Here is a 24,904-nt window from a genome sequence, read left to right as displayed (position 1 = left end):
AGGAGATTATCATTCGAGGAGATTATCATTCGAGGAGAGGCGACTACGAGGACAAGGAGGAGGAAGAGCAGGAGAAGGGGGGGCAGTGCCGGATTATCCTAGGAGCAAAAGTAGCTACATATGCTACGGGCCCTGCACTTTCAAGGGCCCCGCGCTAAATACTTTCAAGCTATTAATTCCGGTTCAGTGATTCTGCACTTGCTCTATTACTATAGTACTATACCGCCTTCAACTTTTATGGACGACCGGGTGTTTAAGATTAGCGATTTGCCATATTATCTGGCTGTGTAGCAAATGAAAAAAATACAATTACTTGACTGTGCAAGTAAAATTTGTTTTCATTATTTATGTTTTTTTTTTATTTAGGGCCGCTTTATAACATATGCTACAGGCCCCACACTAGCTTCATCCGGCACGGGGGGGTAGAGGCGTAGGGGGAGTGCGAGAATTGGCTAGAGATGGCGTTATGGTGCTGTCTACCCCTGGCATTCGGTGTCATCAGCACGGCGGGCGTGTGGACCGTGTAAGCCGCTCCGCATCACACGCACCGCATCACGCGCACCGCATCGCGCGCACCGCATCGCGCGCACCGCACCGCGCACACCGCACCGCGCACACCGCACACCGCACCGCGCACACCGCACCGTGCACACCGCACACCGCACCGCGCACACCGCACCGCGCACACCGCACACCGCACCGCGCACACTGCACCGCGCACACCGCACACCGCACCGCGCACACCGCACCGCGCACACGCACTGCACCGCACCGTGCGCACCGCACCGCGCGCACGCACACTCCGCACCGCATCACACGCACCACACACACCGCACCCCACCACGCACACCGCACCCCACCACGCACACCGCACCGCACCACGCACACCGCACCGCACCCCACCACGCACACCGCACCGCGCACACGCACTGCACCGCACTGCGCGCACCGCACCGTGCGCACGCACGCGGTGGGCAGCAGAGGGCAGCGCAGCAACATCCAATTTGTTGCACTGCACTTCTGCGCGCCCGCGTCTTTATTCTCCCCATCTTAACCAGCAATCCGCAGTGATCGGCATAGGTGGTGGAGGTGTGGTCAAACAACCGTAGAAGTGCAACTGCTAGAGATTCTGCGCTACTCAAATCATGACCCCCCCCCACCCCCCAAATCGTTACAAATCATTGCATTTATTGATGTATGTTTTGGTGGGTATCGGTTGGAGGCGGTCGTGTTAGGCCAAGGGACGGAAACCAAAATAACAAGAAGGGGCATTTTAATCTTGATTTGAAGCTTTCGTGACTGCAGGAATCCATACTCTTTGGTTCTTTCGATAAAGTCACGTAGGTAGAAATAAAAAAAATAAATCACGACGTTTCGAACGCAACACAAGCGTTCGTCTTCATATGAAAATCGCGATAGCCGCGATGTTTGCTGCGAGCAGCATTTGGTTAAAAAAAAAAAAGATAAACCCTCAATATTTAAAGAGCCGCAATGCACATGGATGTGCATTACGCGCCTACGGAGCCTCAGGTTGGTTGACCCCTGGCCGTTTGGCATTAACTTTGAGGCCTACCAGCAGAGGGCAGCACTTCGCCTATGAAACACCGAGCGGTGACAACCAGGGATTCCGCGATATGGCGATTCTACGATATATTATCGGTCGATATTAAATCCACGATAATCGTAAAATCAGTTTTTTTGGAGAAAAAAACATTTCCATGTCCTGATTAGCGCTGCTCGTTAAATATGTGAAATATTTTACTTTCTTGACATTACTTACGACTGAAAAGTAGATTTTAAGTTTTCGTGACTGTAGTGATTCATACTCTTTGGTTCTTTCGGTAAAAGTCACGTAGGTATAAAATAAATTAAATCACGACGTTTCGGGCGCAACACAAGCGTCCGTCATCAGGTGGGACAACACGGCAAGAGACCTTTTAAGTACGACTTAAAAGGTCACACAATTTCAGTTACTTCATACCAATAATTAAAAAAAAAGCGAGTACCAATCCAACGCTTTATACATATCGGTGGTGAGTGATGCTCCGTGTAAAATGTGTCCTTCTCTCATTGCACTAGGTATGGACTGGCCGTTCAATATGGGCACGTGTGCGCATTTTCCGAGTGGCCTCGGTGAGTACAGCAAGTAGGTTTGCATATCTGAGACCCGTGCCGAGGTGTGAGTGACACGCGATTAAGTTGGCCGTACTAACTGTAGTCACGATTCCTGCTTGTGGGGTTTAGGATCGTGGGCAGCAGAGGACAGCGTAGCAAAATCCATTGTTGTACCGTACTTGTGTAGAGAAGTTCCGACGGACGCACTCGGAGACGGAGGTAAGTTAAGGGCTTTCACCAGGGTTTATTAAAGCTTATCAATAATACACAGGGTACACAACTCCCAGGGGCTAGGGGTCCTACTCTGAGTCCGGGTCCCTGCCGGCTAGCTCCGGTCTCTCTCTCTCGTGTCGGATCGTGGACTCTGCCGACTCCACCGACCGGAGAGAGAAGCACCTCTACGGCTACCACCGGCTTCTCCCCAGACTCACCACTCGATCCCTCTCTCTACCCCTAGTTCCCTCTTCACCCTGCTTACTCTACCCGTTCCCACAGTGACCCCGCTTACGTCACGGGGTATCCCTTAAGTACCCTAGGAGACGTGACGTCATCGCCCTGAACGGCACACCTGACGTCACGTCCCCATTTTACTCCTCTACACTTGTATGCTCCGGTGTCCATGCTCCCTTGCCTTCACATAATCCACACTGATCAGCGTGGTGAAGTATGGTCAAACAACCCCCCCACGATCCGCACAGCGTGGGGAGGTGCTCACACAACAGTGGCTTGACAAATAGGCTGCTATTTTGCACGTACACGTTGTATAACTCATAATTTTAAACAAGCTACACCTCAGTTTAACACGTAGACTTTCGCGACCAATATCATCCATAATACAGGTTTTTTTTGGGGTTAGATCGCGATAAAAAAAGAACATGTATTATCAAGCTACACCTGCCGGATTCCATTCACACGCATCCGTGGTGCCCAATAAAAAGAAATAATCCCTCATTTGAAACAATATTTGTTAATACTGCTGCTGCGTTGGCAGTGGTGCACAAGCACAAATAACAAAAACACTATCATGAAGAAGGATCAGTACCCGAAACGTCGCCCATTTTATTTTTGTTCATTAAAAGCCACAGCGTTATTAACACATTTGTTGCTTTTAAAAAATAAAGGTCATTAACGTTTTGATTCAAACACGTATGCCCAGTTTTTCCTCAACTTTCCTATAGGGGTGCCAAACACCAGTGTGTGTCAGCAAGATGGCGACCTCTAAGCGGCACCAACCTCTAAGCGCCGTGTATTTGTTGCACCCAGGTTCATCGAGGACTGCTACAATGAAACCGACTGTTGTGACCTCGATAAAATCCCCTACATCAGGTGAGCGCCTCGACTTGACCAATGAATGGGGCAGGAGCACCATTTGGCCAGGGTCAGGAATCAAAGTCATGTACAGCGATAACCTAGGAGATTGTAAAAGAGCTGTTTAACTCAATGAGCCTTTCTCAGTTGCGGCTCAGTCTGCGTCTGAAGGTGGCCTCTTAAATAGAAATTGCTGCTATGGTGCATCGATTCGTGAATTAAAATCCGTTCTTACGACCACGATGCACAAAGCTAATCACATGCGTGTGAGACACTGGATTTTTTACAATCGGTGCAAATTATGTGCAAAAATATGTGAATGTAACATTTGGCTAATGAAGCGAACACAACTATACAGAGTAAGAAAAACTCATCGATAAACAAAAAATAATAGATTTTTTTTCAATTGACACTGGTTCATGTCCCCTGTTAAACCCGTGCCATGCCACTGTGCCACTGGCTATTCTGAAGAAGGGCTTAATATCAGCCAAGTCTGGCCAGCACACAAGATCCAGTATACCTTCTCTGGCTGTGGTGGATGTGGTGACTAGTCACGTGCCGCCTCTTGGAATTTCTAGCAATCTGGAAAATATTCGTTGGCAAAAGTAGGCGATGCCACCGGGTACCCATGGACTAAATCATGTGGCAGGCATCGGAGCAGCTGGTTCCTTGACCCTCTCACCCACCCCAATCACCAGAATAGAGAAGTTTGTGTTGATGCTTTGTTTCAGTGTTCTTCACTAGTTTTCATAGGGGTGGCAACTGCGCCGATAAGACATAATCAGTGTGAGGGGCCGCCACACATTTGAAACTATTGGCTTTGACAGCAGGACGATGGGGTGTTTTCACATTTGTGTATTGTCGGGGGGGGACGTCAGGGCCACCAGGGGCCATTAATGGTCCGCAGGCATTGCAACGAAGAACACTGCTTTGTTCTGTCGCTTCCCCTGCAGCGCGACCGGAGCGACGCGGCCCGAGAGCGCCCTGTTCAGCATCGTGACGACCATCTCCTCCATCGTGTGTGAGCGCCCTGCGCATCGTCACGTCCCGGTCTCATCACAGTCGGGGCTGCGCCGTAGAGCACGTTTCGGTTATGCGGTTCTCTTATCAACTACCTAATCGTGTATTCAGCCGAATTTGAGTTAAGAAACAAATAGCTAACATATTTTCCATTTTGTAAGACGCACTGTTTCCTCCGACGTAATTTCAAGCAAGAGTTAGGAGGTCCGTCTTCATAATCCGGTGATTATGTTTAGTTCGAGTATTGTTGAATTCATCTATATATATATAACTTCATCTGTACATTCCCCCCGTGTGAAAAAGAGCATCATATCTCACCGGCTTCTCCCAGCTTAAATTAATTAACCTCAAATAAACAATTGACTTTCCACAATTTCATCGCAATCCAGACAATGTTTTTTAGTCTAGTTGTTCTTGAATTATCTTCTAGAAGACAGCTCTCCATAGCAAGAACTTAATCACCAGAGGATGGGAGATGCCACCAGCCATTAAAAATAATCATCCAGAAGACATCTTCCCATTGTAAAGCAGCACGTTCATATTCATCTTCCAGGAGGCGGCTCTGCAAAGCGCCTTGTTCTCCAGATTTTAAGAGACGTATTTTTACCAGTGCCCACTAAATTTAATGCATTTTCATTCTACACCATCCCCACCCCCCCCCCCCCCCCCCATTCCTTGGACATCATATTTCCTTCCAACCTTACCCCAAAGTTTGGGGTATATCTTACTTTCCAGAGCATCTTGAATATAGCGGTAACGTTTGATATATACATGTATGTATATGGCCAGAATTGCAAAGCCCTACTCCCTATCATCTCTCACTGGCCTATTTCACTGAACTTTATGCCCTCCTTCATTTCACTAGCTGTCCTCTCCCACTTCCCTCTCCCACTTCCCTCACTGCCCTCATTTCATTCACTTTCCTCTCTCACCAAACTCACGTCCCTCTCACTTGTCCTCTCTCACCGAGCTTACTGCCCTCTCCTACTTCCCCCTCTGCCCTCTCTCCGAAGCGCGTGGCAACCGCGACGAGCATCTCGCGTGTGCGGTGCATTCCACACCGATATTGACGGACGCCGAGCGGCCATGTCCTCGTGGCCCTCGCGAGCCCCACGGCCCGTGACGCTAGTCGCGTGCAGACCAGCTGAAGAGAGTGACCCTTGCGCCCTCCCCCGCAGTGGCGCTGGTGGCCCTGCTGCTGCACGGGCTGACGGTGCAGGCGTGTGGCTCGTCCCGCCTCGAGCACGTGAGCCGGGCGGCGCTGGCCTGCACCTTCCTGGCGGCCGTGGGGGCCTTCCTCGTCGGCAGCTGCCCCAGCGCCGGCGAGGCCCTCCGCTGGGCCCACCTCATCTCCGCCGCCATCTGCATGACCGCCGGAACGGTGCGGTAGTGGTCAGTCTCAGTTTATAGCCAGGGGTGGCCCACATAAATGATGACGGGAAGGGTACACGCAGCCTTTTTTGTAGTTGCTCGCTCGCGACATTGCTGGCGATAGGGCCTCCACTGGAGGGAGCTCTGCAGATATCTCTATTCGAGTTTTTTGGTCCCACATATAAAATCCATGTGGGCAGGGAGTAGAAGCCAATTCACTTAATTTTTGCAGTGAAATGAATGAAACATTATAGCATTTTGTTTACCGTTGATATTACATCCACAGTACGCATACAAAAATATATGTTAACGTTTAAAATAAAGTTGCTCGGTAGGAAGATGCTGTTGCCAAGGAGACAGCATCTCCCTACCAAGCTGTTGTACACTCCTCTGATCCCCTCGGCTCCAGCGCCTCCACGCAGGAGATGAGGATTTTTATTCCTCCCTAACATCAGCACCCCAGTGCCCACCATACCCGTCACAGTGATTCTCCTCGCCAATTGTAAAACAGTGGTGGGTGGCGAGGACTCAGAGGGCTCAATCCCCTCGAAACGCATTAACTAGCTCTAGAATTCACGCGTAGCCTGGACTCGGTGAAAGGGCACAAGATCACCACGAGCGAAACGCGCGGTAACTTTTTGTTATAATGTCTCAATTGAAATGACTGCACTAAAGTCGCTAGTGTTCGAGTGGGCGTGGCTGTGTTGATTGAGCTGACGGAGGCATGGGGTTGCTAGCTCACCACGTGTACCGGTTGAGCCTCCCAGAAATATGGTAGCTTTAACGGAGACACATTAACCTTTGGCTGAGCCACCTCCCCCCTCCCCACCCACACCATCTCAACGCTCCCATCCCCTGGGCCACCTCTGCTGCGCCTGGTTCTTCCCGCTGCATCATACTCCCCCCCACCACCGTTTCTGCTTTTCCGGATGCAGGTGGCGGCCGGGCTGCAGACGCTGGTGTCATGGAAGCTGCAGGGTGGGGTGGCGTCGTGGGTGCAGCCTTGGGTGGCCGGGATGCGAGCCGCTCTCTGTCTCTTCCTGCTGCTCACTGGGGGCCTGTGTATCCTCCTGCTAACCTCGCATCTCGAGTTTCTGAGCAGTGGCATAGCTATCCAGTGTGCAGGTGGTGCAACTGCACAGGGGCCTGTGGGCTAGAGGCACCCGGGCCTTGTCCGTCTGTCCATCTCATCTGTGTTCCTCCTTCCATGTCCATGTCACTAATCCTGCAGCCACGTTCAGCCGTATCCATCCCACAGAGTAGTGTATCACTCCGTGTGAGAGAACGACCCATAGATGGAGATGTCAGAGAACGATATCTGAAATCCCTGCAAGTGACATTTTATCCACTCTAGGGGGTGCATCGCTTTCTCCCCTGCCCTGCCATCGACAGTAATGTTTGTTATGTGATGGACAAACTGATATTTTCAATTCTGAAAGCTCCAGTGCAAAACTAAATTAAAAGTATTTTTTTGTGTGGGTGTGGTCATTGACAACCGGGCTGAGACCATTAACATGCTACACTTGAGAAACATTTAATCACAGGATGGATTAAAATCTCTGATCTCAGTGGTGCCAGCTCATTATTCATATATATACATTCTTCAGAGTCTGTCAAACCATTTCACCTTCTCTGCATCTATCTGTCTGTTAACCAATCCATTTGGGTCTGTCAAATTGGCCAATCTGTTAATTGCATCCAGTCTTTTGTTTTTCCATCCGTTAATCCCGGTATCCATTTATTAGTCACTCCACCTATCTGTTTGTCCATCAGTGTGTTCATTCATCCATTCGCCCATCCATCAGTATGTCTGTCCCATCCATCAATCCATTTGTTAGTCTGTTTGTCTATTGGTCCATTCATCTGTCTGCCGTCCGTCCATCAGTCTGTCCATCCATCCATCAATTTGTCTGTCTGCTGGTCCATCCATTTGCACGTCCGCCAGTTCTCCTTGACCGTCACCTTTCCCGCACCCGTCGCTGGGCAGACGGTTTCCTGTACGTACGCAAGGAGGCGAGGCTGCTGCGGGTGGCGGCCGTGTGCGAGTGGGCAGCGTTCAGCGTCTTCTGCCTCGTGTTCTCCACCTTCGCCCTGGAGCTATACGGAGCGACCCGCGCCACCCTCAGCGCCCTCACCTGCAAGCGAGGGGACAACGACGGCATGCAGGAACACATCCTCTTTGGCCAGATGTCCCCCCCCAACTAATACCTATTTTCCACTCTACAACCGAGCCGCGCCAGGGGCCATGCCGAGGCGGATTGGATGCAGGTTCGCAGGCGTCAGTTTGTGTTTCTACTGCAGTGCCGTGACGTCACAAGCAAGATGAACAAGTCGAGATGCACGTAGATGACGCGGTGACACTGTGTCCGAGTTGAACTCACTTCACTGATGGCCCGGCTTGGCCCCCGAGGCCAGTGTAGCGTGGTTTGGCCTCGCGCTCGGATGTGGCAGTGGAAAAGGCATATAAAAGAGCACGGCCAAGCAATAGCATTCGAGTTGCCCAGGACAGTCCCAGTTTCATGAAGGCTGTCCCGGTGTCTCGAAGCATGAGTGAAAATTGCGAAATGATCACGGTTTAAAATGTTCTGGCCTCGCGTTCGACTCGTTAGGGCGGGACTGGTAATTGAGTGGGTATCGCTATGTCACAGTGGGAAGGGTTAACCGAGGAGGGGCGCCTGCTAGCTCACCATGCGATCTGGTTGATCCTCCCAGAGATACGGTAGCTCTGAAGAGAGACACGTGTGCAATGTGCGTGCAATAGGCAGCACGGCTTAATATTATGATTTTAAATTACATTCATAATTAATCTGACTTTATTGCGAGTGACAGTGGAGTGGTAGCACAGAGGTAAGCGCACCATCCTATAAACTTAATAACCTGAGGTCACTCCCTGGCCACGGCCAACATCAGTGCCCGGGTATCGAAGCTATTTCGCTGGGTTGATAATTCGCTATACATAGCAATTGCACCCCTAGTCGTTTTACATCGCGTTGGATTGTATTACTGGTATGCAAATGCAAAAAAAAAAATAACGCTTACATTTAAATAGTACGAATGTATTTTGTTAAAGTATGATGTAATTGTATTATTGTTATGCACCATGACATGCAATGATTCACCAATTATTTGTCAAATTTGTTTAATAATTATTTGTATGATGTATAAACTGACTTGAAATATTATTCAATTGCCATTGTGTTCGAATTTTACATCGTGTCCAAACCTTCCCAGTCCTGACCAAAATTTTCCTGAAAATAAATCTTCACGAGTACGTCCGCCGCGGAGTTGGAGCGATGAAATCAGCTCGTGGGCAAGTGCCGGCTGGATTATTACACCGCGTGATCGCGAGAGGTGGCGGTGGCTTGGGAAGGCCTTCATCCAGCAGTGGATTGTCACTTTAGTACAGCTAAACGATCAGATTTTGACCAGTAAATAAGCATTTGACCAAGCACTGAAGATACACGTGAGTGAAATGGAATTCAAACAGACACGAGAACGAATATACATTTGAATATACATGTGAGTGAATACTCGTTTGAATGTGAGTGAACGTGTATTTGAACAGATTTTAGTGAATATTGTATGCATTTAAATAGACTTGAGAACGAATGCATATTCGCATATGTAGTGGGTTCCACGGAAACTGGAGACGTTGTCTTTAGAGGCAACACTGTTTATTTGTAACTACAAACAGAACTTCCCTTAATTCCCACTATCTGGGGAGGTACAGCCTCCGGGCTAGCGTGCCCTCACACTGGGTAACCTGCTCTCAGACCTCCGGCTATCTGTGCCCTAGGGGAGGCTGACTGACCCGACCCAGCCAAGGTGCGGGTCCTGACCACTGGTCCGAGCTCGGCACGGCCCTTACAAGGACGTCGGGCTCGAGGTCCCAGGGTCCTAGCCTAGCTGGTCTTCGGTTCTTCGTCTTTGGAGCACTGCCCCGAGCTGTCCCAGAGGTGCTCCTTTTATACACTCAGGGAGTCTCCGCCCCCGGTACCGCCCCCTTTCTGGAACCTTCCAGGGGGCTCTGGAAGAACCCCCCCAACCCCTCACCTGGGGTCTGGGGGGTGGGGAGACCCCGGCCCCTCAACGGTCCGGCTCTTTCTGTCCTTCACCAGCTCAGGGTGGCACCCCCTATGGGCCTGTGCCCGCAACTGCAGGTAAGTAAATACCGACGGTATGAGATATGCATTGGCATATACGTCAAGTGAGTGAATAGGCATTTGAATAGACTTGAGTGAATGCAATTTGAGTGCTGTGTACGTGTGAGTTTCGATTGACGTGCAAGTGAATGGGGCATACGAATAGACGGGTGAATAGGCCATTTGAATAGGGGCCGTCCATAAATGACGTCACGCACCTGGAGGAGGGGGGCAGACATTTGTGACGAAGTGTGACGATGGGGGGGGGTGAGAAATGTGACGTCTCATCAAAATGCGCAACTTTAAATAAATATAGACAACACGTTCTACTTAATTAAATAGACTTTTTAATAAATGTTTTCCTCCTACAATATCAGAGTGCAGCGCCACATTAAATACGCACTGCAATGACAATACTGTAGTTTAAAGCGATTTGAAGCATGTTTTATTTCTTTTGGGGGGGGCAGAGCTTTGTGACGTCATATCTGAGGGGGGTCTGATTTTTTGTGACGCCGTGTGACGAAGAGGGGGGGGGGTAAAAAATCGTCCAAAATCGCGTGACGTCATTTATGGACGGCCCCTTAGACGTGCGAGTGAATTGGCACTTCCCGTGGACACAACCTCCGTTGGGTTTGCAATGGACGGCTGTAGGGGTGGAGGGAGGGGGTGGAGGGGGGTGAGGGAGGAGGGGTGAAGAGGGGTGGAGAGAGGAAGGGGGTGGAGGGGGCTGGAGGGGGAGGAGCGGTGGAGGGGGTGATGGAGGGGGGAGTGTGGAGGGGGGTGGAGGGAGGTGTAGGGATGGAGGGAGTGGGGTGAGAAGGGGGAGGGGGTGGAGGGGGGTGGAGGGAGGGGGGGGATGTGTAGGGGGGTGGAGGGGATGGAGGGGTGGAGGGGATGGAGGGGTGGAGGGAGGGTTGTGGAGGCGGGGTGGAAGGGGGTGGAGGGGTGTGGAGGGAGGGGGATAGAGGGGGAGGGATGGAGGGAGTGGGGTGCGAAGGGAAGTGGGGTCTGGAAGGAGGGGGTGAAGGGGGGGTGGAGGGAGGGGGAGCTCACAGAGCCCACACTGCGCATGCGCCGTGGTCTCCATAGCAACGGCTGTCAACACAACTCGAGATCAGTAAGCGAATCGATCTGCAAACGACATTCGCAGTCGCTGTTCATGATCGATCGCGTTATAACTTCATTTTAAAACATGCCGATCGTCAAAGACGTCGTGAAGCCGCCGGTTCACGAGCAAATCAGCGACCTGCACAAGAAAATCCAACTCCTAGGTGGGTAAAATCAATAAATACACAAACACTTCAACATGTATCCATAGCTGTCAACCCATACGGTTTAAAACCACGTATTCTTGTACAAAGGTAATTGAGTTTTCATGTCCATACGGCGTACAGCCGTCTCAATAGGGCAACATTGTGATTGTGTATTTGTTTGTGTTTCTCTACTTGTGATGATGGGACTTTGTAAGATAAACGTTGAGATTTCTGAATTGGTCTGTAATAAGCTAAAGTTTTGGGGTTTTTGTTTATTAAATGGAACAAATATACATTACAGCGTTTGTTTTCAACATGAACGTATTGGGATAAATCAAACAAACATCCCCAAATAACCATGACAACCGTTTACTGTACTCCAAACGAATTTAAACTGTTATTTAGCTCCATTGTATAATCGTACACACTTCACTTAAAATATACATTTAGAAGCAGATATACATGCGAACTTTTATTGTGTGCAACTTTGTTGAGTTATCTTTGTTTCAGTCAACACTGCAGTTGGGAATCGTGACAGATGGGGGGCGGATTTGGGGGGTGCCCTTCATCCAGCAGTGGATAGGACATGGCTGATGAGGCTGATGATGAAGATAGTGGTGGTGGTGATAACGATTACGATGACACCGATAATAATTTTTGATTTAAAGCTTTCGTGACTGCAGGGATTCATATTCTTGGTTCTTTCGGTAAAGTCATCACGTAGAAGGGAAATAATAAAATAATAAAAATATGAAACAATAAAAAATTCTCACGACGTTTTGACTGCAACACAAGCAATCATCATCAGGTGTGAAATCCACAGAAATAACATTTGAAAAAAGTGCTGAAGTTAGGAAAAAACGCCACTTTTTTCAAATTTTCTTGCTGTGGATTTCACACCTGATGATGATTGCTTGTGTTGCAGTAAAAATGTCGTGATAATTTTTTATTGTTTTATATTTATATTATTTTATTATTTCCATTCTACGTGACTTTACCGAAAGAACCAAGAATACCAATAATATTCTTTGTTTTTTTCGGTAAAATCACGTAGGTAATTAAATAACGACGTTTCGGGCGCAACACAAGCGTCCGAAACGTCGTGATTTAATTTAGTTGTTTTCATTTATTTAAATTTTTACCTACGTGACTTTACCGAAAAAAACAAAGAATATTATAGGTGTCATCGTAATCGTTATCACCACCACTATCTTCATCATCAGCCTCATCAGCCATGACCTATCCACTGCTGGATGAAGGCCTCCCCCAAATCCGCCCCCCATCTGTCACGATTATGAATCCTTGCGGTCACGAAAGATTCAAATCTAGAACCTATAAAATTGTGCCCCCCACCCCATGTTCAGAATGTGTGTTCATAATGGAGGAATCCTATGAACTATAAAGCTCTTTATCACAGATGTCCAGTCAGGGGCAGGCCAGCACGCTCCAACAACAACAATCCTCCCGGTGTCTCACGCAAACACCGTGAGATCAGCTCTTGTGCAGGAGCGAGACACGATTCTGACCCACTGATGTCACCCGTGGCCACCAACTGAGCTCAGATCTCGCCGAAGTTCACAGCTCAATGCACGATCCACACAGCTCCACCACCAAACACCACCACCACCCATCACCACGAAAAACAAGAACGAAATCTGTCGGCGATCCGTGGTGGCTGCTTTCATTAAAAAAAAATTTCTACGAATCCAGCGGGCCAAGTTCGATTCCCGCTCATGGCCAACACCGGTGACGATTATCTGAACCGGTACCTGGGCCTCTCCTAGGTCGAGTCAGCCACAAATGAGCACGTGGTGCGGTGTGTAAACATCGCCACTGGGGAGACAAAGTCGGCCGGGCGTGGTGTTGGCCACACTCACCCCCTCGTGTGCCATTCTGGCCTTCGTAGGTGCTTGCTAACAGCGCTCGTCCCAACGGGTCTGTTCAGTTCAGTTTATTTATTAGGTATAGCCATGTGAGCCATGCGGCTCTTGAATCGGGTGCAACCGCAACAAGCAAAAACATGAACAAGAAACAACTTAAAGTGACTACGCGCAAACATAAAAATCCAGGAAAAAACAGCAAAGTTAAGGCTACACGGGGGAATCTTTGTCTTTGTGTGTGACCGACGGCTGTCGCCCGCAGACGGTGAGCGCAAGGCGTACTACGAGAGCTCTCAGAGCACCATCAAGAAGAACCGAGAGACCATCTCGCACATCCGCCAGGAGAACAAGCAGCTGCACCGCAAGCTGGCCACCTCCATCGCAGTAAACAGGGCCCAAATCCAGACGACGCAACGCACGCATATGTCGTCTCAGTGATGACACTCTGAATGATGCATACAAATTTCGATTTAAAGCTTTCGTGACTGCAGGGATTCATCTTCTTGGTTCTTTCGGTAAAGTCACGTAGAAGGGAAATAATAAAATAATAAACATAATAAAATAATTCTCACGACGTTTCGGCCACAACGCAAGCAGCCGTCCTCAGGTAAAGAACAGGGCTGTCGGAAAGACAGCGCTGTTCGTCATTCAAAAGGGTTTTCACGCGTACGTGAGTAAAGCGGTGCTTTGTCGTCCCATGTCAGGGAGATGAGCAGGTCATCAATGAGGCGTTCCAGAACCACCAGGCGGAGAAGGCGGTCATGAAGAACAAGACGGGCCAGGTGGGTCCAGCCACACTCCACTCTGTGTCTGCCGACACGATCGTGTTGTTGTGCGTGGACGCGCGTCAGCATTGTGCACGTGCACGTGTCACCACCATTTGTTATTTAGACCACCCATCCCATGCAGTGCATCTCAAGGCACATATCGAGTCACCAAAGCGGCACTTGAGATAATTACTCAGTAAGGATGTGATTGCAGACCCATTACAATGTTCCAAATCAACACAACATCGGAAATGTACACACCAAAGGAGAATAACCAAAATTTAAAAGGCTAAATTGTGCTCGGGACTACTCTCTTCTTTTCCCACTTAATTTTAGATACATAGTGTCTGAAAATATTTTAATTGTAACCTTAATTTCCCCGTGTGTGTGTGGAGCGTCAGCATAGTGGTTCGCCTACTGCTCTGAAAAGCCGGCAATCTAGGTTTGATGCCTGGTTCTGGCGCCGACCAAAGCCAACATTAGTGGCGAGTGATATATAAACCAGTCCTGGGCCTCCCCTCGGTTGTCATGTTCACCCTCTCTCTTTGTCCCTCTCTCTTTCTGCGTCTTTGTGCCTCTGCCCCCTCTATCTCTTGTCCGTCTCTCAGGCGGCAGTGGAGATGCTGGACCAGAGGGTGTGCGAGCGCATTAAGCGTCTCAACGCGATGCACCACGAGGCGGAGCGGCGCGATCGCCGTCTCCAGGAACTGCAGGCTCATCGCGACCTCCTGCAAGCCGAGAGCTCCCGCGAGGAGGCCACGCACTCTGGGAACTCCGAGGAGGCCAAGGTGGCGACGATGTGCACGCCAAAAAACACACAAAAAAACTGAAAAGTAAACTTAAAGTATTTTAGTACAGACAATCGACAGTACAAGAACAATGGGTTCGCATAATGCGCATGCATAAAATACGTTGATTACCATTTCAATAACTCAAACGGAACAGGATACCCATAGTCGTTTATATGCATTCATTAATCGTCCCCCACTTTGCGCAAGAAAAGCGCACGAGTGTTGTCTCCACATCTACCCCTCTGTTTAAGGAACGAAACAGGAGGACTTCTCCACAAATCTGGCTGTCGTCTGATGAAGCTAGTTGTAATTACTGGCGAAATGTCGTACTCAGATTGTAAATGTTGTGGCTTGGCCCTCGAAACACACCGGTGTGCTGTACTAGTAACGAATTGGCCACGTTCTGTTTACGTGACAAACCTTACTAATTGGCTGTGTCGGGTGGTGGTGGGTTTAACGACACATTTATATATTTACGCGATCTAACCCAAAAAAAAGCCTACGTGTTAAACAAACAGAAAGTAGTGTTCCTCGAAATAACGTGAGCGGGTGTAGCACGTCCCACATAGAACGGGTTATCTTTTTATACCAGGGAACGCTTCCAAAGATGAAAAACTGAACAGCACGAGAAGCACTGGTGACCTGTTGTTAACTGCGTCTCTATGCTGCGCAGAAATGCCACGTGCTGGGCAGTCACAGTTTAGTATTTTACTGTAAAGTAAAACAGGTGGTGGCTGGTCCTGCGGGGCTGCTGAATCTGGGTTCTACCAGTAAAGAATGTTTTTATGCATGTAAATAAAAAAAAAAATACATTTACAATACTTGCACGCACATTTCAAGGTTCATACACGGATTTTCTTTTTTCGTTTTACACTTGCTAAAGAGCAATTTTGCAACGGCTGCTTACTCATATGTGAAAACAAGCTAGCCCCGTGTAAACATGTGTAAGATAGGGCTGGCCCCACCACTTGCTGTGAAGTGGTTATCCTGTGCTCTAAATACAGCGGCTCGGGGTCGCTTGAACACTAAAACACTAGCCCTGCCCAAAGAGTGAGTATCCTAGCTCTTAAACTATTTCAAGGTTTAAAAAATGTATTTTACAGGTCAGGCCCACTGAGCTATATAGCGACATGGTCACGAATGATAGCTGTGGCTTATCATGTGGACATTTATAGCAGCCAAATAATCTAAACACATATTTCTAGATGTAGAGGGAACTCCCAATATACAGGCGTCAAGGGTCGGGATCGAACCCACGACCTTCTGCATAACTAGGCGGAGAGGGAGTTAACATCTCGCTACCGCGGCGCCCAATGTCTTTCTGACATTGGCCTTGCCCACTACTTGCCTTAACGCTCCGCACTACTTGGGTCGCCCCACCCCTATTTGGAGTGAAACTTGGAAGCCAGAAAATATTAAACTGGGACTAAATCCAGTTTTTAAGAAATGCTGTGCGACACCGGGACAGTTCTTCTGAAACCAGGATTGGTAGTACTGTCCCGTGGAAGGAAACTGAGTCTCCATTTTTATTCAATCACAAACCTTCCTTGTCATTTCCTCTCCCCACTCCTTTAGTTTTCAGATTCAGAATTTTGAAGGATAACTGCTTCTGAGTTAAGAGGTTAAAGTTGGGTGAGGTTTCAGGGATCAAGTTAGGGTTATGGTTAGGCATAGGGTTAAGGTGTTAGGATTTTGGTTTCGGGTCAGGGGTTTGCATTCTGGATAGCGTTTATGGGTTAAACTTAGGATGTGTGTTATGGTTAGGGGTAGTGTTAAGTGGTTAGTGGTTATCTTATTTTGTCGTTGTCAATATTAACGGTTAGAGGTTGTGGCTTGGGCTATGGGTAGGAATTAATGGTAGAGTTCAAGGTTAGGATTCCGGGGTGCAGGTTAAGTTCATGGTTAGGCTCTACGGTTAGGAACAGAAGTACCCGATGTCGTTGTTCTTGCTCCGCCTCTGCGGGGACGGCAGTCTTTTCTTCTTTATCTCAAACCGCTACTGCCACCTCCGCGGTCCCCGCTGCAGGACCTGCGCATGCTGGAGAACCGACTGGAGAAGGCGCGCATGAAGTGCGCCGAGGCGGAGCGCGTGGCGGGCGTGTACTTACGCATCCGCGGGCACCTGCAGCAGGAGCGCCTCAACTTCCCGACGGTCCTGGACGGCCTCGAGGCCCAGATCCTGCAGCAGCGGCAGCAGTTGGAGCACCTGCAGGCCATGGAGCAGGAGGCGCAGCTTGCGCGAGACACGGCCAAGGTGACAGCTGCACACGTGTGAGAGTGTGCGAGTGTGGGTAGAGCGGTACGTAGCCAACTGTGCTCACCGGAAGTGCGGTGAAAGGACAACAAGCTAAACAGAAAAAGCAGTTCTAAAGAAATTCGTTTTAAATCTAGATTTAAAAGTGCATATGAACCCGGCGATCTGAGTTCGATTCCCGGCCACGGTCAACACCAGTGACGATTTTCTGAACCGGTCCTGGCCTTCACTGGGTCGACTCGGTCTCCAATGAGTACCTGGTGCACTGTGTTAACATCACCACTGGGGAGACAAAGGCGGCCGGGTGTGGTCCTGGCCACTCACCCTCTCGTGTGCCATTCTGGCCTTCATAGGTGCTCGCTAACAGCGCTGTTAAAGCGAAATGGGGGATATTTGTGAGAGTGTTTTAAGTTCATTTGTGTAACCAGCTGAGAACTCAAGAGACCAGGATAAGTCTCATTTGGAAGAGTGACATGGGCCACGCCAAATTGACAAAAAACAAATAAATAAATAAATAAACAAATGAGGCAGGTATAAATCGGACCAAAAACAACTGTGAGAATTAAAAACAATTTCACGAATATAAATCAATGTTAAGTCATATATTCCTTGCAACATAATTCGGCTCGCACAGATTATTTTTAGACTTATAGTAAAATTACAATAAACTTACAGAAACATTAAACAGATATAGGGTGACTTGTATGAATATATAAACAGAAGGATAGATGTCAAATGCAATTATAAGTGAAGTTATAAAGATTCAACAGCTTTGCGTCGAATTGTGAGTTAGTTTGGAGAGTATCAGTTTGTATATATGTGTATAATATATATTCACAGGTTATCCATTTTCTTGAATTGTAATGAGAAGTGTGGCAACGGGAAGTGGCCGGGTACCTCAGAGGTCAGAGCGCCAACCCTGAATCGCTAAGATTCTGATGTTTCAAGGCACCTTGAGACATTAGTGGAAGGCGCCTTATGAATAAATGTAAATTATTATTAAGATATTGGGTTCACATCTGGGTTTTACCGGATCATTCATTTTAGAAGCAGTGCTTTGGTGTCCGCCTCACTAACACTGGGAATTGTATCACTCTGCGAGTGTTCTGAATGGATTCTGGTCTCGAGAAAAGACACCCGATAGAAAAATAGGGGTTAAATGAAAGAAAAAAAGACAATAAAAACTGGTGTATTGAGTAGCAAGTTTTTACTATTGCACTGAATATCTAATTAGGTATTTGCCAAAATGTTATATCCAAAACAAAATAGCAAATTTTAAGTTGGTTAAATGGGAGGTACCACCCAGCAAATGATTCAGAGGGCTGCAATTACACAACCCAGGATAGTGCCCTCCCTCACATCATTCTCTGACCTCTTGTCAATTTTATCACTGACCTTCTCACCACCCTCCATCACCTAACTCACTATCCTCCCTCACTGACCACTCAGCTAACTAACTTCTCTCCCTCCCATAAGGTCCTACGTAAGGGCCCCACGGTGGCGAGTTGTTATCTCCTTCGCCTGGTATGCAGGACTCATGGGTTCGATCCTGACCCTGACTCCTGTATATCTGGAGTTTGCATGTTCTCCCTGTAGTCGAGTGGATATTTCTCGGGGCCGTCCGTTCTTTCCCTCCACATTTATAAACATGTGTTTCGATTACATGGCTGCTATAAATTTCCCAGCTCACTTATGAAAAGGAGCTAATAGCTCAGCGAGCTTTACCTGGTAAATAACAACATTTGGTCAAGTTGTACTTGTTGTTGCATGTAAAGTGCTGTGCGTGTGACCGGTGACCACAGTTGGAGCTGCAGCAGCAGGAGGAGTCGGTGGCAAAGGAGAGGCGCGAGCGCGAGCGGACGCTCTCCGAGTACAAGCGGCAGGTGGAAGAGCGCACCAGAATGCTGTTCGATCGCAAGGTGAGGCGAGTGGCCCGCTCACGATCCTGGTTCACGTTACACAGGCAAAGACAACGGTGCCCCGTGTAGCCTTAAAATCCTGCTGGGTCAAGTGCAGTTGGCGAGCACCTATGAAGGCTGGACCGGCGGCGCATGGGGGTTTTGTGTCCGGCTCCACGCACGAGCCACCTTTGTCACACTGCATCAGATACTCATTTAAGGGAGGCACAGGAGCGGTTAAGATATTCGCCACCAATGTTAAGCATGGCCAGGAATTGTCGTGCAGTATGTTAACCAATACACTATCAGTTAGTATTCTACACACAACAAAAACCCTGACCTAGAGTAGCACGAACACTCGCATGACCCTGACAAACCCGTGTTAGCTAGAAGTACACTGACACCTGAGGGTAAAGTGGTGGTGTAGTGATTAGCGCACTGCGTTATGAACCCGGCGACCTGAGTTGTACACTTGTACATATGAATATTTATCATATGTGCGTGATCACGAGTGTGTGCATGTGTATGTGTGAATGCGTGTGCATGTGTGTTCACTTCCGTGTGTGTCTGTGTGTGAATGTGTGTGTCCGTGCCGTGTATGCGCACATTTATTATTGTGTGTATGATTGCATTTGTGTGTGATTGCATATGTCAATGCGTGCATTGTGCACGTGCGTGTGTCTGTGCACACGTGTAAATTAGTACATGCTGCGATGTGTCAACATCGCCACTGGGGAGACAAAATGCGGCTGGGCGTAGTGCTGGCCACCCACCCCCTCGTGTGCCGTGTTGGCCTTCATTTGGTGCTCTCTAACAGCACTTGCCCCAACAGTCTGTCAAGGCTATATGGCGGATCTTTTTCTTTGATTTTGTGTGCGTGGCGACCTCAGCGAGCCCTCATCCCGCAGGAGGAGCCGGCATCAGAGACGCAGCGCGCGGCCACGGCCGCCGAGGAGCAGGAGCGCAAGATCAGGTCCTACGAGGAGGCCTTCCAGCGCATCAAGGAGGCGACCGGTGTGTCCGACACAAAGGTACAGCGCCAACGTGACGCTGCGCACCGAGGGGGCACGGCGCCTTCAATACCACAACCAAGACACCACAAAACCAAAACCACAACTCCACAATCACTACACCGCAGCCACGATGGCACTGCACCGGCTACACCACCGCAACAATTTGACTGCACCGCAACAGTGCAAATCTACGTGGTACAACGTGGCACTACACCATAAGGCCACCACCACAGTACCACTACTGTAGCACTGAACCAATAAACCACAACTGCGGCACAAGAGTCATCTCACTGTGCAATGGTACCGCAACTAAGGCCGAACCACAGTGGCACTGCACCACAACACCACCACACCGCAATAATCACTCTGATTAAAAAATGGCTGGATGTTGCTATATCACCTGGACATTGCTGACTGATTCATCTCATTGCTATGCATAATCGGATGTGTTCATCACTGGTCACTGCTGTAATCTTCTTATAAGTCAAAATATCTCATTATTGCATGGGGGTAGGCTGGTGAAAATTTCTTTATCCATGTGCTTATATTCTGTGTCTGTTCTCTCATGGCATCCACCATCTTCCTATCTCGTTTCCCCACATTCTTTCATCGCAAATCATGAAACTTCCATAGTATTCTGCGTAAAGAAAACAAAACAATGCGGAGTCATGATGAGGCTCATCGGCTGCGCGTGCCCATGTGACCGACCGCAGGAGGTGGTCAGCAGGTTCCAGTCGCAGGGCAAGACCCAGGAGGATCTGGAAATGATGAAGAGCTCCAACAAGCGCGAGCTGGCTCGCCTCAAGGAGGAACATGAAAAGCTCAAGCAGGAGTACACGCAGATTAAATACTCGGGCGAGGCCAAGCTGTCGAAGTAAGAGTGTGGGGAAGCAGTTTTCAGAGTGGGAATGGGTTGGAATCTACAAGTTGAATTTTTTTTTTATTTTACCCCCCCTCCCCCCCCCCAATTTCATTTAGATTTGTTGTCTACCTTTTGTTATCAGTATCCATTCAGATCTCTCGCAGAGCAGAGCAACCCTTCGTGTTAGAGAGAACGGCCCACTGAAGTGGATATCACAGAGCTATCTCTGAGATCCCTTCAAGTGGCCTCTTGTCCACACACTACAAAGTAGCACTTTTCCACCCCCTCTGCCACTGATAATAATGCTCATCGAATGACAGTGAATCCAATGTATTCATTATCAGAGCTGGAATTTAGAAATTTTATGTGCAGATACAAATTTTAAGATCATGGTTTTTTTTTTGTCGTGATTTTTAACCAGCCTGACACCATCAACCCACTACACTTGAGAACTCGGTTCAATCACAGGTGGTTGAAACCTGGATTTGAACCTAGGATCTCAGTGGTGCCACACTCAGTACAAGTGCAATTTTTGTTCATTATTTGACTCAGTCTGTCACTCTGGGCCGATAAAGTGAGTACCACATTGTGGGAACTCAACAGTGATCCTCCAAATGGGAGACCCAAAAGCCCACCCTGTGAATATGGAATTTCTGACAATTTCCCATGGCCATTGCTCGTTTGAGCAAAAAGACACGGATTCAAATGCACGACTTTAACAGCCCATTACACATGAAAACCTGAATCAAGCTAACAGTCAGGTGGGCCCTTTGGGGTGTTCACCACTTCCTTACTGAGTTAATGTGAAAGCAGAATTGGAAAATATTGATAAAGCCCACAAACTAATGGGAACAGCCCTGTAGAGACATGTCTTACACACAAGACGGTCTACATCCAGATTAGTAAATTAATGAAGTTGATGTGCGCTGGATTGCTGCCATGGCTTCGTTAAACTTTCAGAGTTCATAGTGACATCGCGTGGTTGGCATGAGCCCTGGTGCAAGGATGTGAAATAGGACCTCACCTGTCCAATTTCACCCCTCTTTGTAGCCCAGCTTCTGGGCACCTTTGATCCACAGGCCAGGGTCCAGTCACACCATCTGCACAATCGATAGCTATGTCACTGCGCAGTGGCTCACTATGTGGTCCATGGTCCAGTCTTTGGTTCAAGAATTCGCACGTTTGGCTGCTTTTAGAATTTTTCCACTTGTGGATGTCGTGTGTGGATCTGCCCGTGGGGTGTGCCTGATGCCATCCCCTCTGCAATATGGCCACAGCGCCGAGCGCCTCCTGCAGGAGCTGGAGCAGCTCGCGCTGGAGGAGGAGAAAAAGCGCGACGTGGCCCGGGAGGAGTTGGAGCGCAGCACGCGTCTCATGAACGGCGTGCGTGCTGGTGTCGAGCACCTCTACGAGAAGCTGCAGCACATCCAGACGGTGCGGCAGGCACTCACATGCACATTGTGCAACTTCTTTAAGGGTTTATGATGAGGATTTGCATTTATAGGGCATGTAAATAAATATTTAATATCATCCATTCTAATGCCCTGCTGCAGTCTATACAAAGGGGTCCCCTCCAGTGGCAGCTGTGCCTGTGTGGGACAAGGTGAACATGGCACCAGCCTGTAAATGGGTGTTCGTCTGCCAGTAGGTTGCAATGTTGCTCCGTTGTTTTTCACCTGTCCACTCCTGGATGAAGGCAACTGGTTGGTTTTGGGGGCTATTTGACCATACTACACCACACACGGTACTCAGCGCGGGTTGATAAATAGGTGAGGAAGCTCAACATCGGTCCGGATATCGCGCAACACTGATGTTAGCCACGGCCCAGAATCGAACAGACCAATGACCTTTGTTCCATATAATTGGAAGGGTGCAGCACTATCCACTCGCTCTTCCACAGAGAGTGATGTTTGTTATCTGACGGTCAAACTCACGTGTTTAATTTTCAGAGTCCAAATATATCCAAATGGGGTGCAGATCCAAACTTTGTAGGCGTTTTTTTTGTGTACAGTAAATTGTCACTCTCATAGCTTGAATACAGTAAATTTGAGAACCCGGTTTAATCACGGGTAGCAAAAGTCTGGATATAAACCCAGGATCTCAGTGGTACCAGCTGAGCGCTCTGACCTCTGAGCCACGTGGCCACCTCTCTCTTATTCAGTCTTCGTGTTCTCTCATCACACCCTCTCCACGTGCGCATTTGTGCAGGATGAGGAGCTGCCCGAGCCCGGTTCCTACGATGGAGATGACGGGGTGGTGGCTATGCTGGCCGTAGCCGAGCACAAGCTGCTGGCTCTTAAGAAGGAGCTTGAGGGGCAAGATCTGACCAAGCTCTTGCAGCAAATGGGTGATGAAGAGGTGCGGCGACACCTTGACCACAGCCCTTGCAAACTCTGTGCTCTACCTCTTTTCACATTGAGCCAATATGTTCTGTTTTTACATGAAATCCAATATGACAAGTCAAAGTTATAATGTACCCTCTAAACACATCCTAGCACTTTCTGTAAATGATGAGAAATTCAAACTTGAAGACTGGCCCCTGCCAAGGTAATGTGGATTTTTTCATAACTGATTCAACGACATCAACCACCCCTGAAGCCCATTTGAGCACGGAGACACTTTGTCTTTTTGTCAATTGATGAATTTTACTTGAAAAAAAGAGCTGAGAGAAAAGCATCACCGTATGTGACTGTGTCGTGCAATTTGCGCCTGCAGTTTTACACGAGAATCGAAGGCAACCTTCCGGCGTACAACGTGCGGATTAAACTGCCGTCATCCAAGAAAAAGGCTGACATGTTTGAGGGTATGTCCGCACCCACAGCTTTCCGACCGCGCTCACTCGCTCGCCTATCGCAACGTACTTTGACATTTCCCATCAGCAATTGCCCTTTCCCACCCTTTCCCAGCCCACACCTATTGTTCATCATCATCAATCGTGGTCAATTCACTGCTGGATGAAGGTCTCCCCAAAACACAGCCATCTCCCGTGATCAACCAATGTAACAATCCACCCAATCACCTGCACACGGATTCCATCGTTGCATCTCCCAGTGGACATCGCCTCGGTGGACGTCCCCATTGGCTGCCACTCCATCGCTATTCTTGACCATCAGCCATCGTCCCTGCTCAAGTCCACTTACTTTTGTTAACAGTTTTAATCATGTCTTTAACTTGCATATGTTCTCTAAAAAAAATGCTTACACAACCCACTGGCCCTGTCGAACTGCATCCCATATGCCGATAACATCTGACAGTTCACCAGCATTGATGCAAGCCAAGCCTGTCTGCTGATGAGACACTTACGTGTGGGGCTGATGGATTGTAAATCATTGTCTTCTTATCTGTTGTTACTTATATTCTCCACAATAACACATGATTATACAGGACAATGAGAAAGAGTGAGAGGAGAGCCATACTGGACTGGCTCATCAAATAAGGCAGATCATTTTCGAACTGGATGATGATGTTGATAGTGGTGATGCCACATCTCGCCAACTTCACAGATGAAGAGTCGAGTGGCGAGGATGCTACGGAGGTCCTGACCAGGGCCACACTCAAGCGACAGTCCCAGCAGATCATCGAAGCAAAGACGCGGCGCCGCACGCAGGGCCGCAAGAAGAAGGGCAAGCATTGAGGCCACGCCGCTGTGCTTGCCCAGTTGACCGATCAATTGATCGACCAAGTGGGCCCAAGGCTGCGAATGCAGTGTTTCTCGCGATGATTTATGGGAGCTGCTCTGTGGATTACATTTGGATGGAAGACCAGGCTGAGATATAGTCATATGTTTGCAATATTAAATTTGATTGTGAAACGTAGAAATACATGTTTTAGCATAGCCTGTGAACGTTGTGCCTTTTTCTGCTGTGAGTTACAATGTCAGTAAAACTTTGACATAGAACAGTCATGTTTTAAAATGTATAGTATATAATATATATGGTTTTTAGGTGCCTACACACACCCAAACACGCATGCAGAAATGCATACAGAAACTCTCCTGTCATAAATAAAGAGCCCCCATATGGCCATTTAAGAGACTCTTCGCGAACTTATTAAGGATGACATGGCACATGGTAAAAAAACTACTACCAAAACACGTACATAAAGGCATTTCCACGCAAAGTAACACACTCAAACAATTACACACACTCTTACACACTCGCATAAATAAATTCACACGAAATCAAGCTCACATTCTTTTAAAAAACACATAAACGTCCAACTTACCAGCTG

General features: G+C 48.4%; 3 protein-coding genes across 3 annotated transcripts in view; 2 read left to right on the top strand and 1 right to left on the bottom strand.

Annotated features, from left to right (window-relative positions):
- Nucleotides 1-24,904, bottom strand: part of CZIB (CXXC motif containing zinc binding protein) — a 379,487-nt gene that overhangs the window by 328,215 nt on the left and 26,368 nt on the right. The window lies entirely within an intron of this gene.
- On the top strand, nucleotides 459-8,019 carry LOC144942522 (transmembrane protein 150A-like). The gene is made up of 7 exons (XM_078869382.1): nucleotides 459-523; nucleotides 2,080-2,133; nucleotides 3,379-3,441; nucleotides 4,377-4,444; nucleotides 5,622-5,824; nucleotides 6,750-6,876; nucleotides 7,802-8,019. The coding sequence occupies exons 1-7, from the start codon at nucleotides 459-461 to the stop codon at nucleotides 8,017-8,019; spliced, it is 798 nt and encodes a 265-aa protein (XP_078725508.1).
- On the top strand, nucleotides 10,995-24,664 carry ODAD3 (outer dynein arm docking complex subunit 3). Its single transcript, XM_078869044.1, has 12 exons — nucleotides 10,995-11,227; nucleotides 13,352-13,473; nucleotides 13,794-13,871; nucleotides 14,465-14,644; nucleotides 16,674-16,901; nucleotides 18,704-18,820; nucleotides 19,690-19,830; nucleotides 20,526-20,686; nucleotides 21,952-22,108; nucleotides 22,883-23,032; nucleotides 23,390-23,477; nucleotides 24,178-24,664. Exons 1-12 carry the CDS (start codon nucleotides 11,149-11,151, stop codon nucleotides 24,306-24,308), a joined length of 1,632 nt encoding a protein of 543 aa, XP_078725170.1. The 5' UTR covers nucleotides 10,995-11,148; the 3' UTR covers nucleotides 24,309-24,664.

This window comes from Lampetra fluviatilis, chromosome 27 (assembly GCF_964198595.1).
Source record: "Lampetra fluviatilis chromosome 27, kcLamFluv1.1, whole genome shotgun sequence".
In the NCBI taxonomy this organism is placed as follows: Eukaryota; Metazoa; Chordata; class Hyperoartia; order Petromyzontiformes; family Petromyzontidae; genus Lampetra; species Lampetra fluviatilis.
Note: the sequence above shows the minus strand (reverse complement) of the source record. Positions and strands in the feature narration are given on the sequence as shown.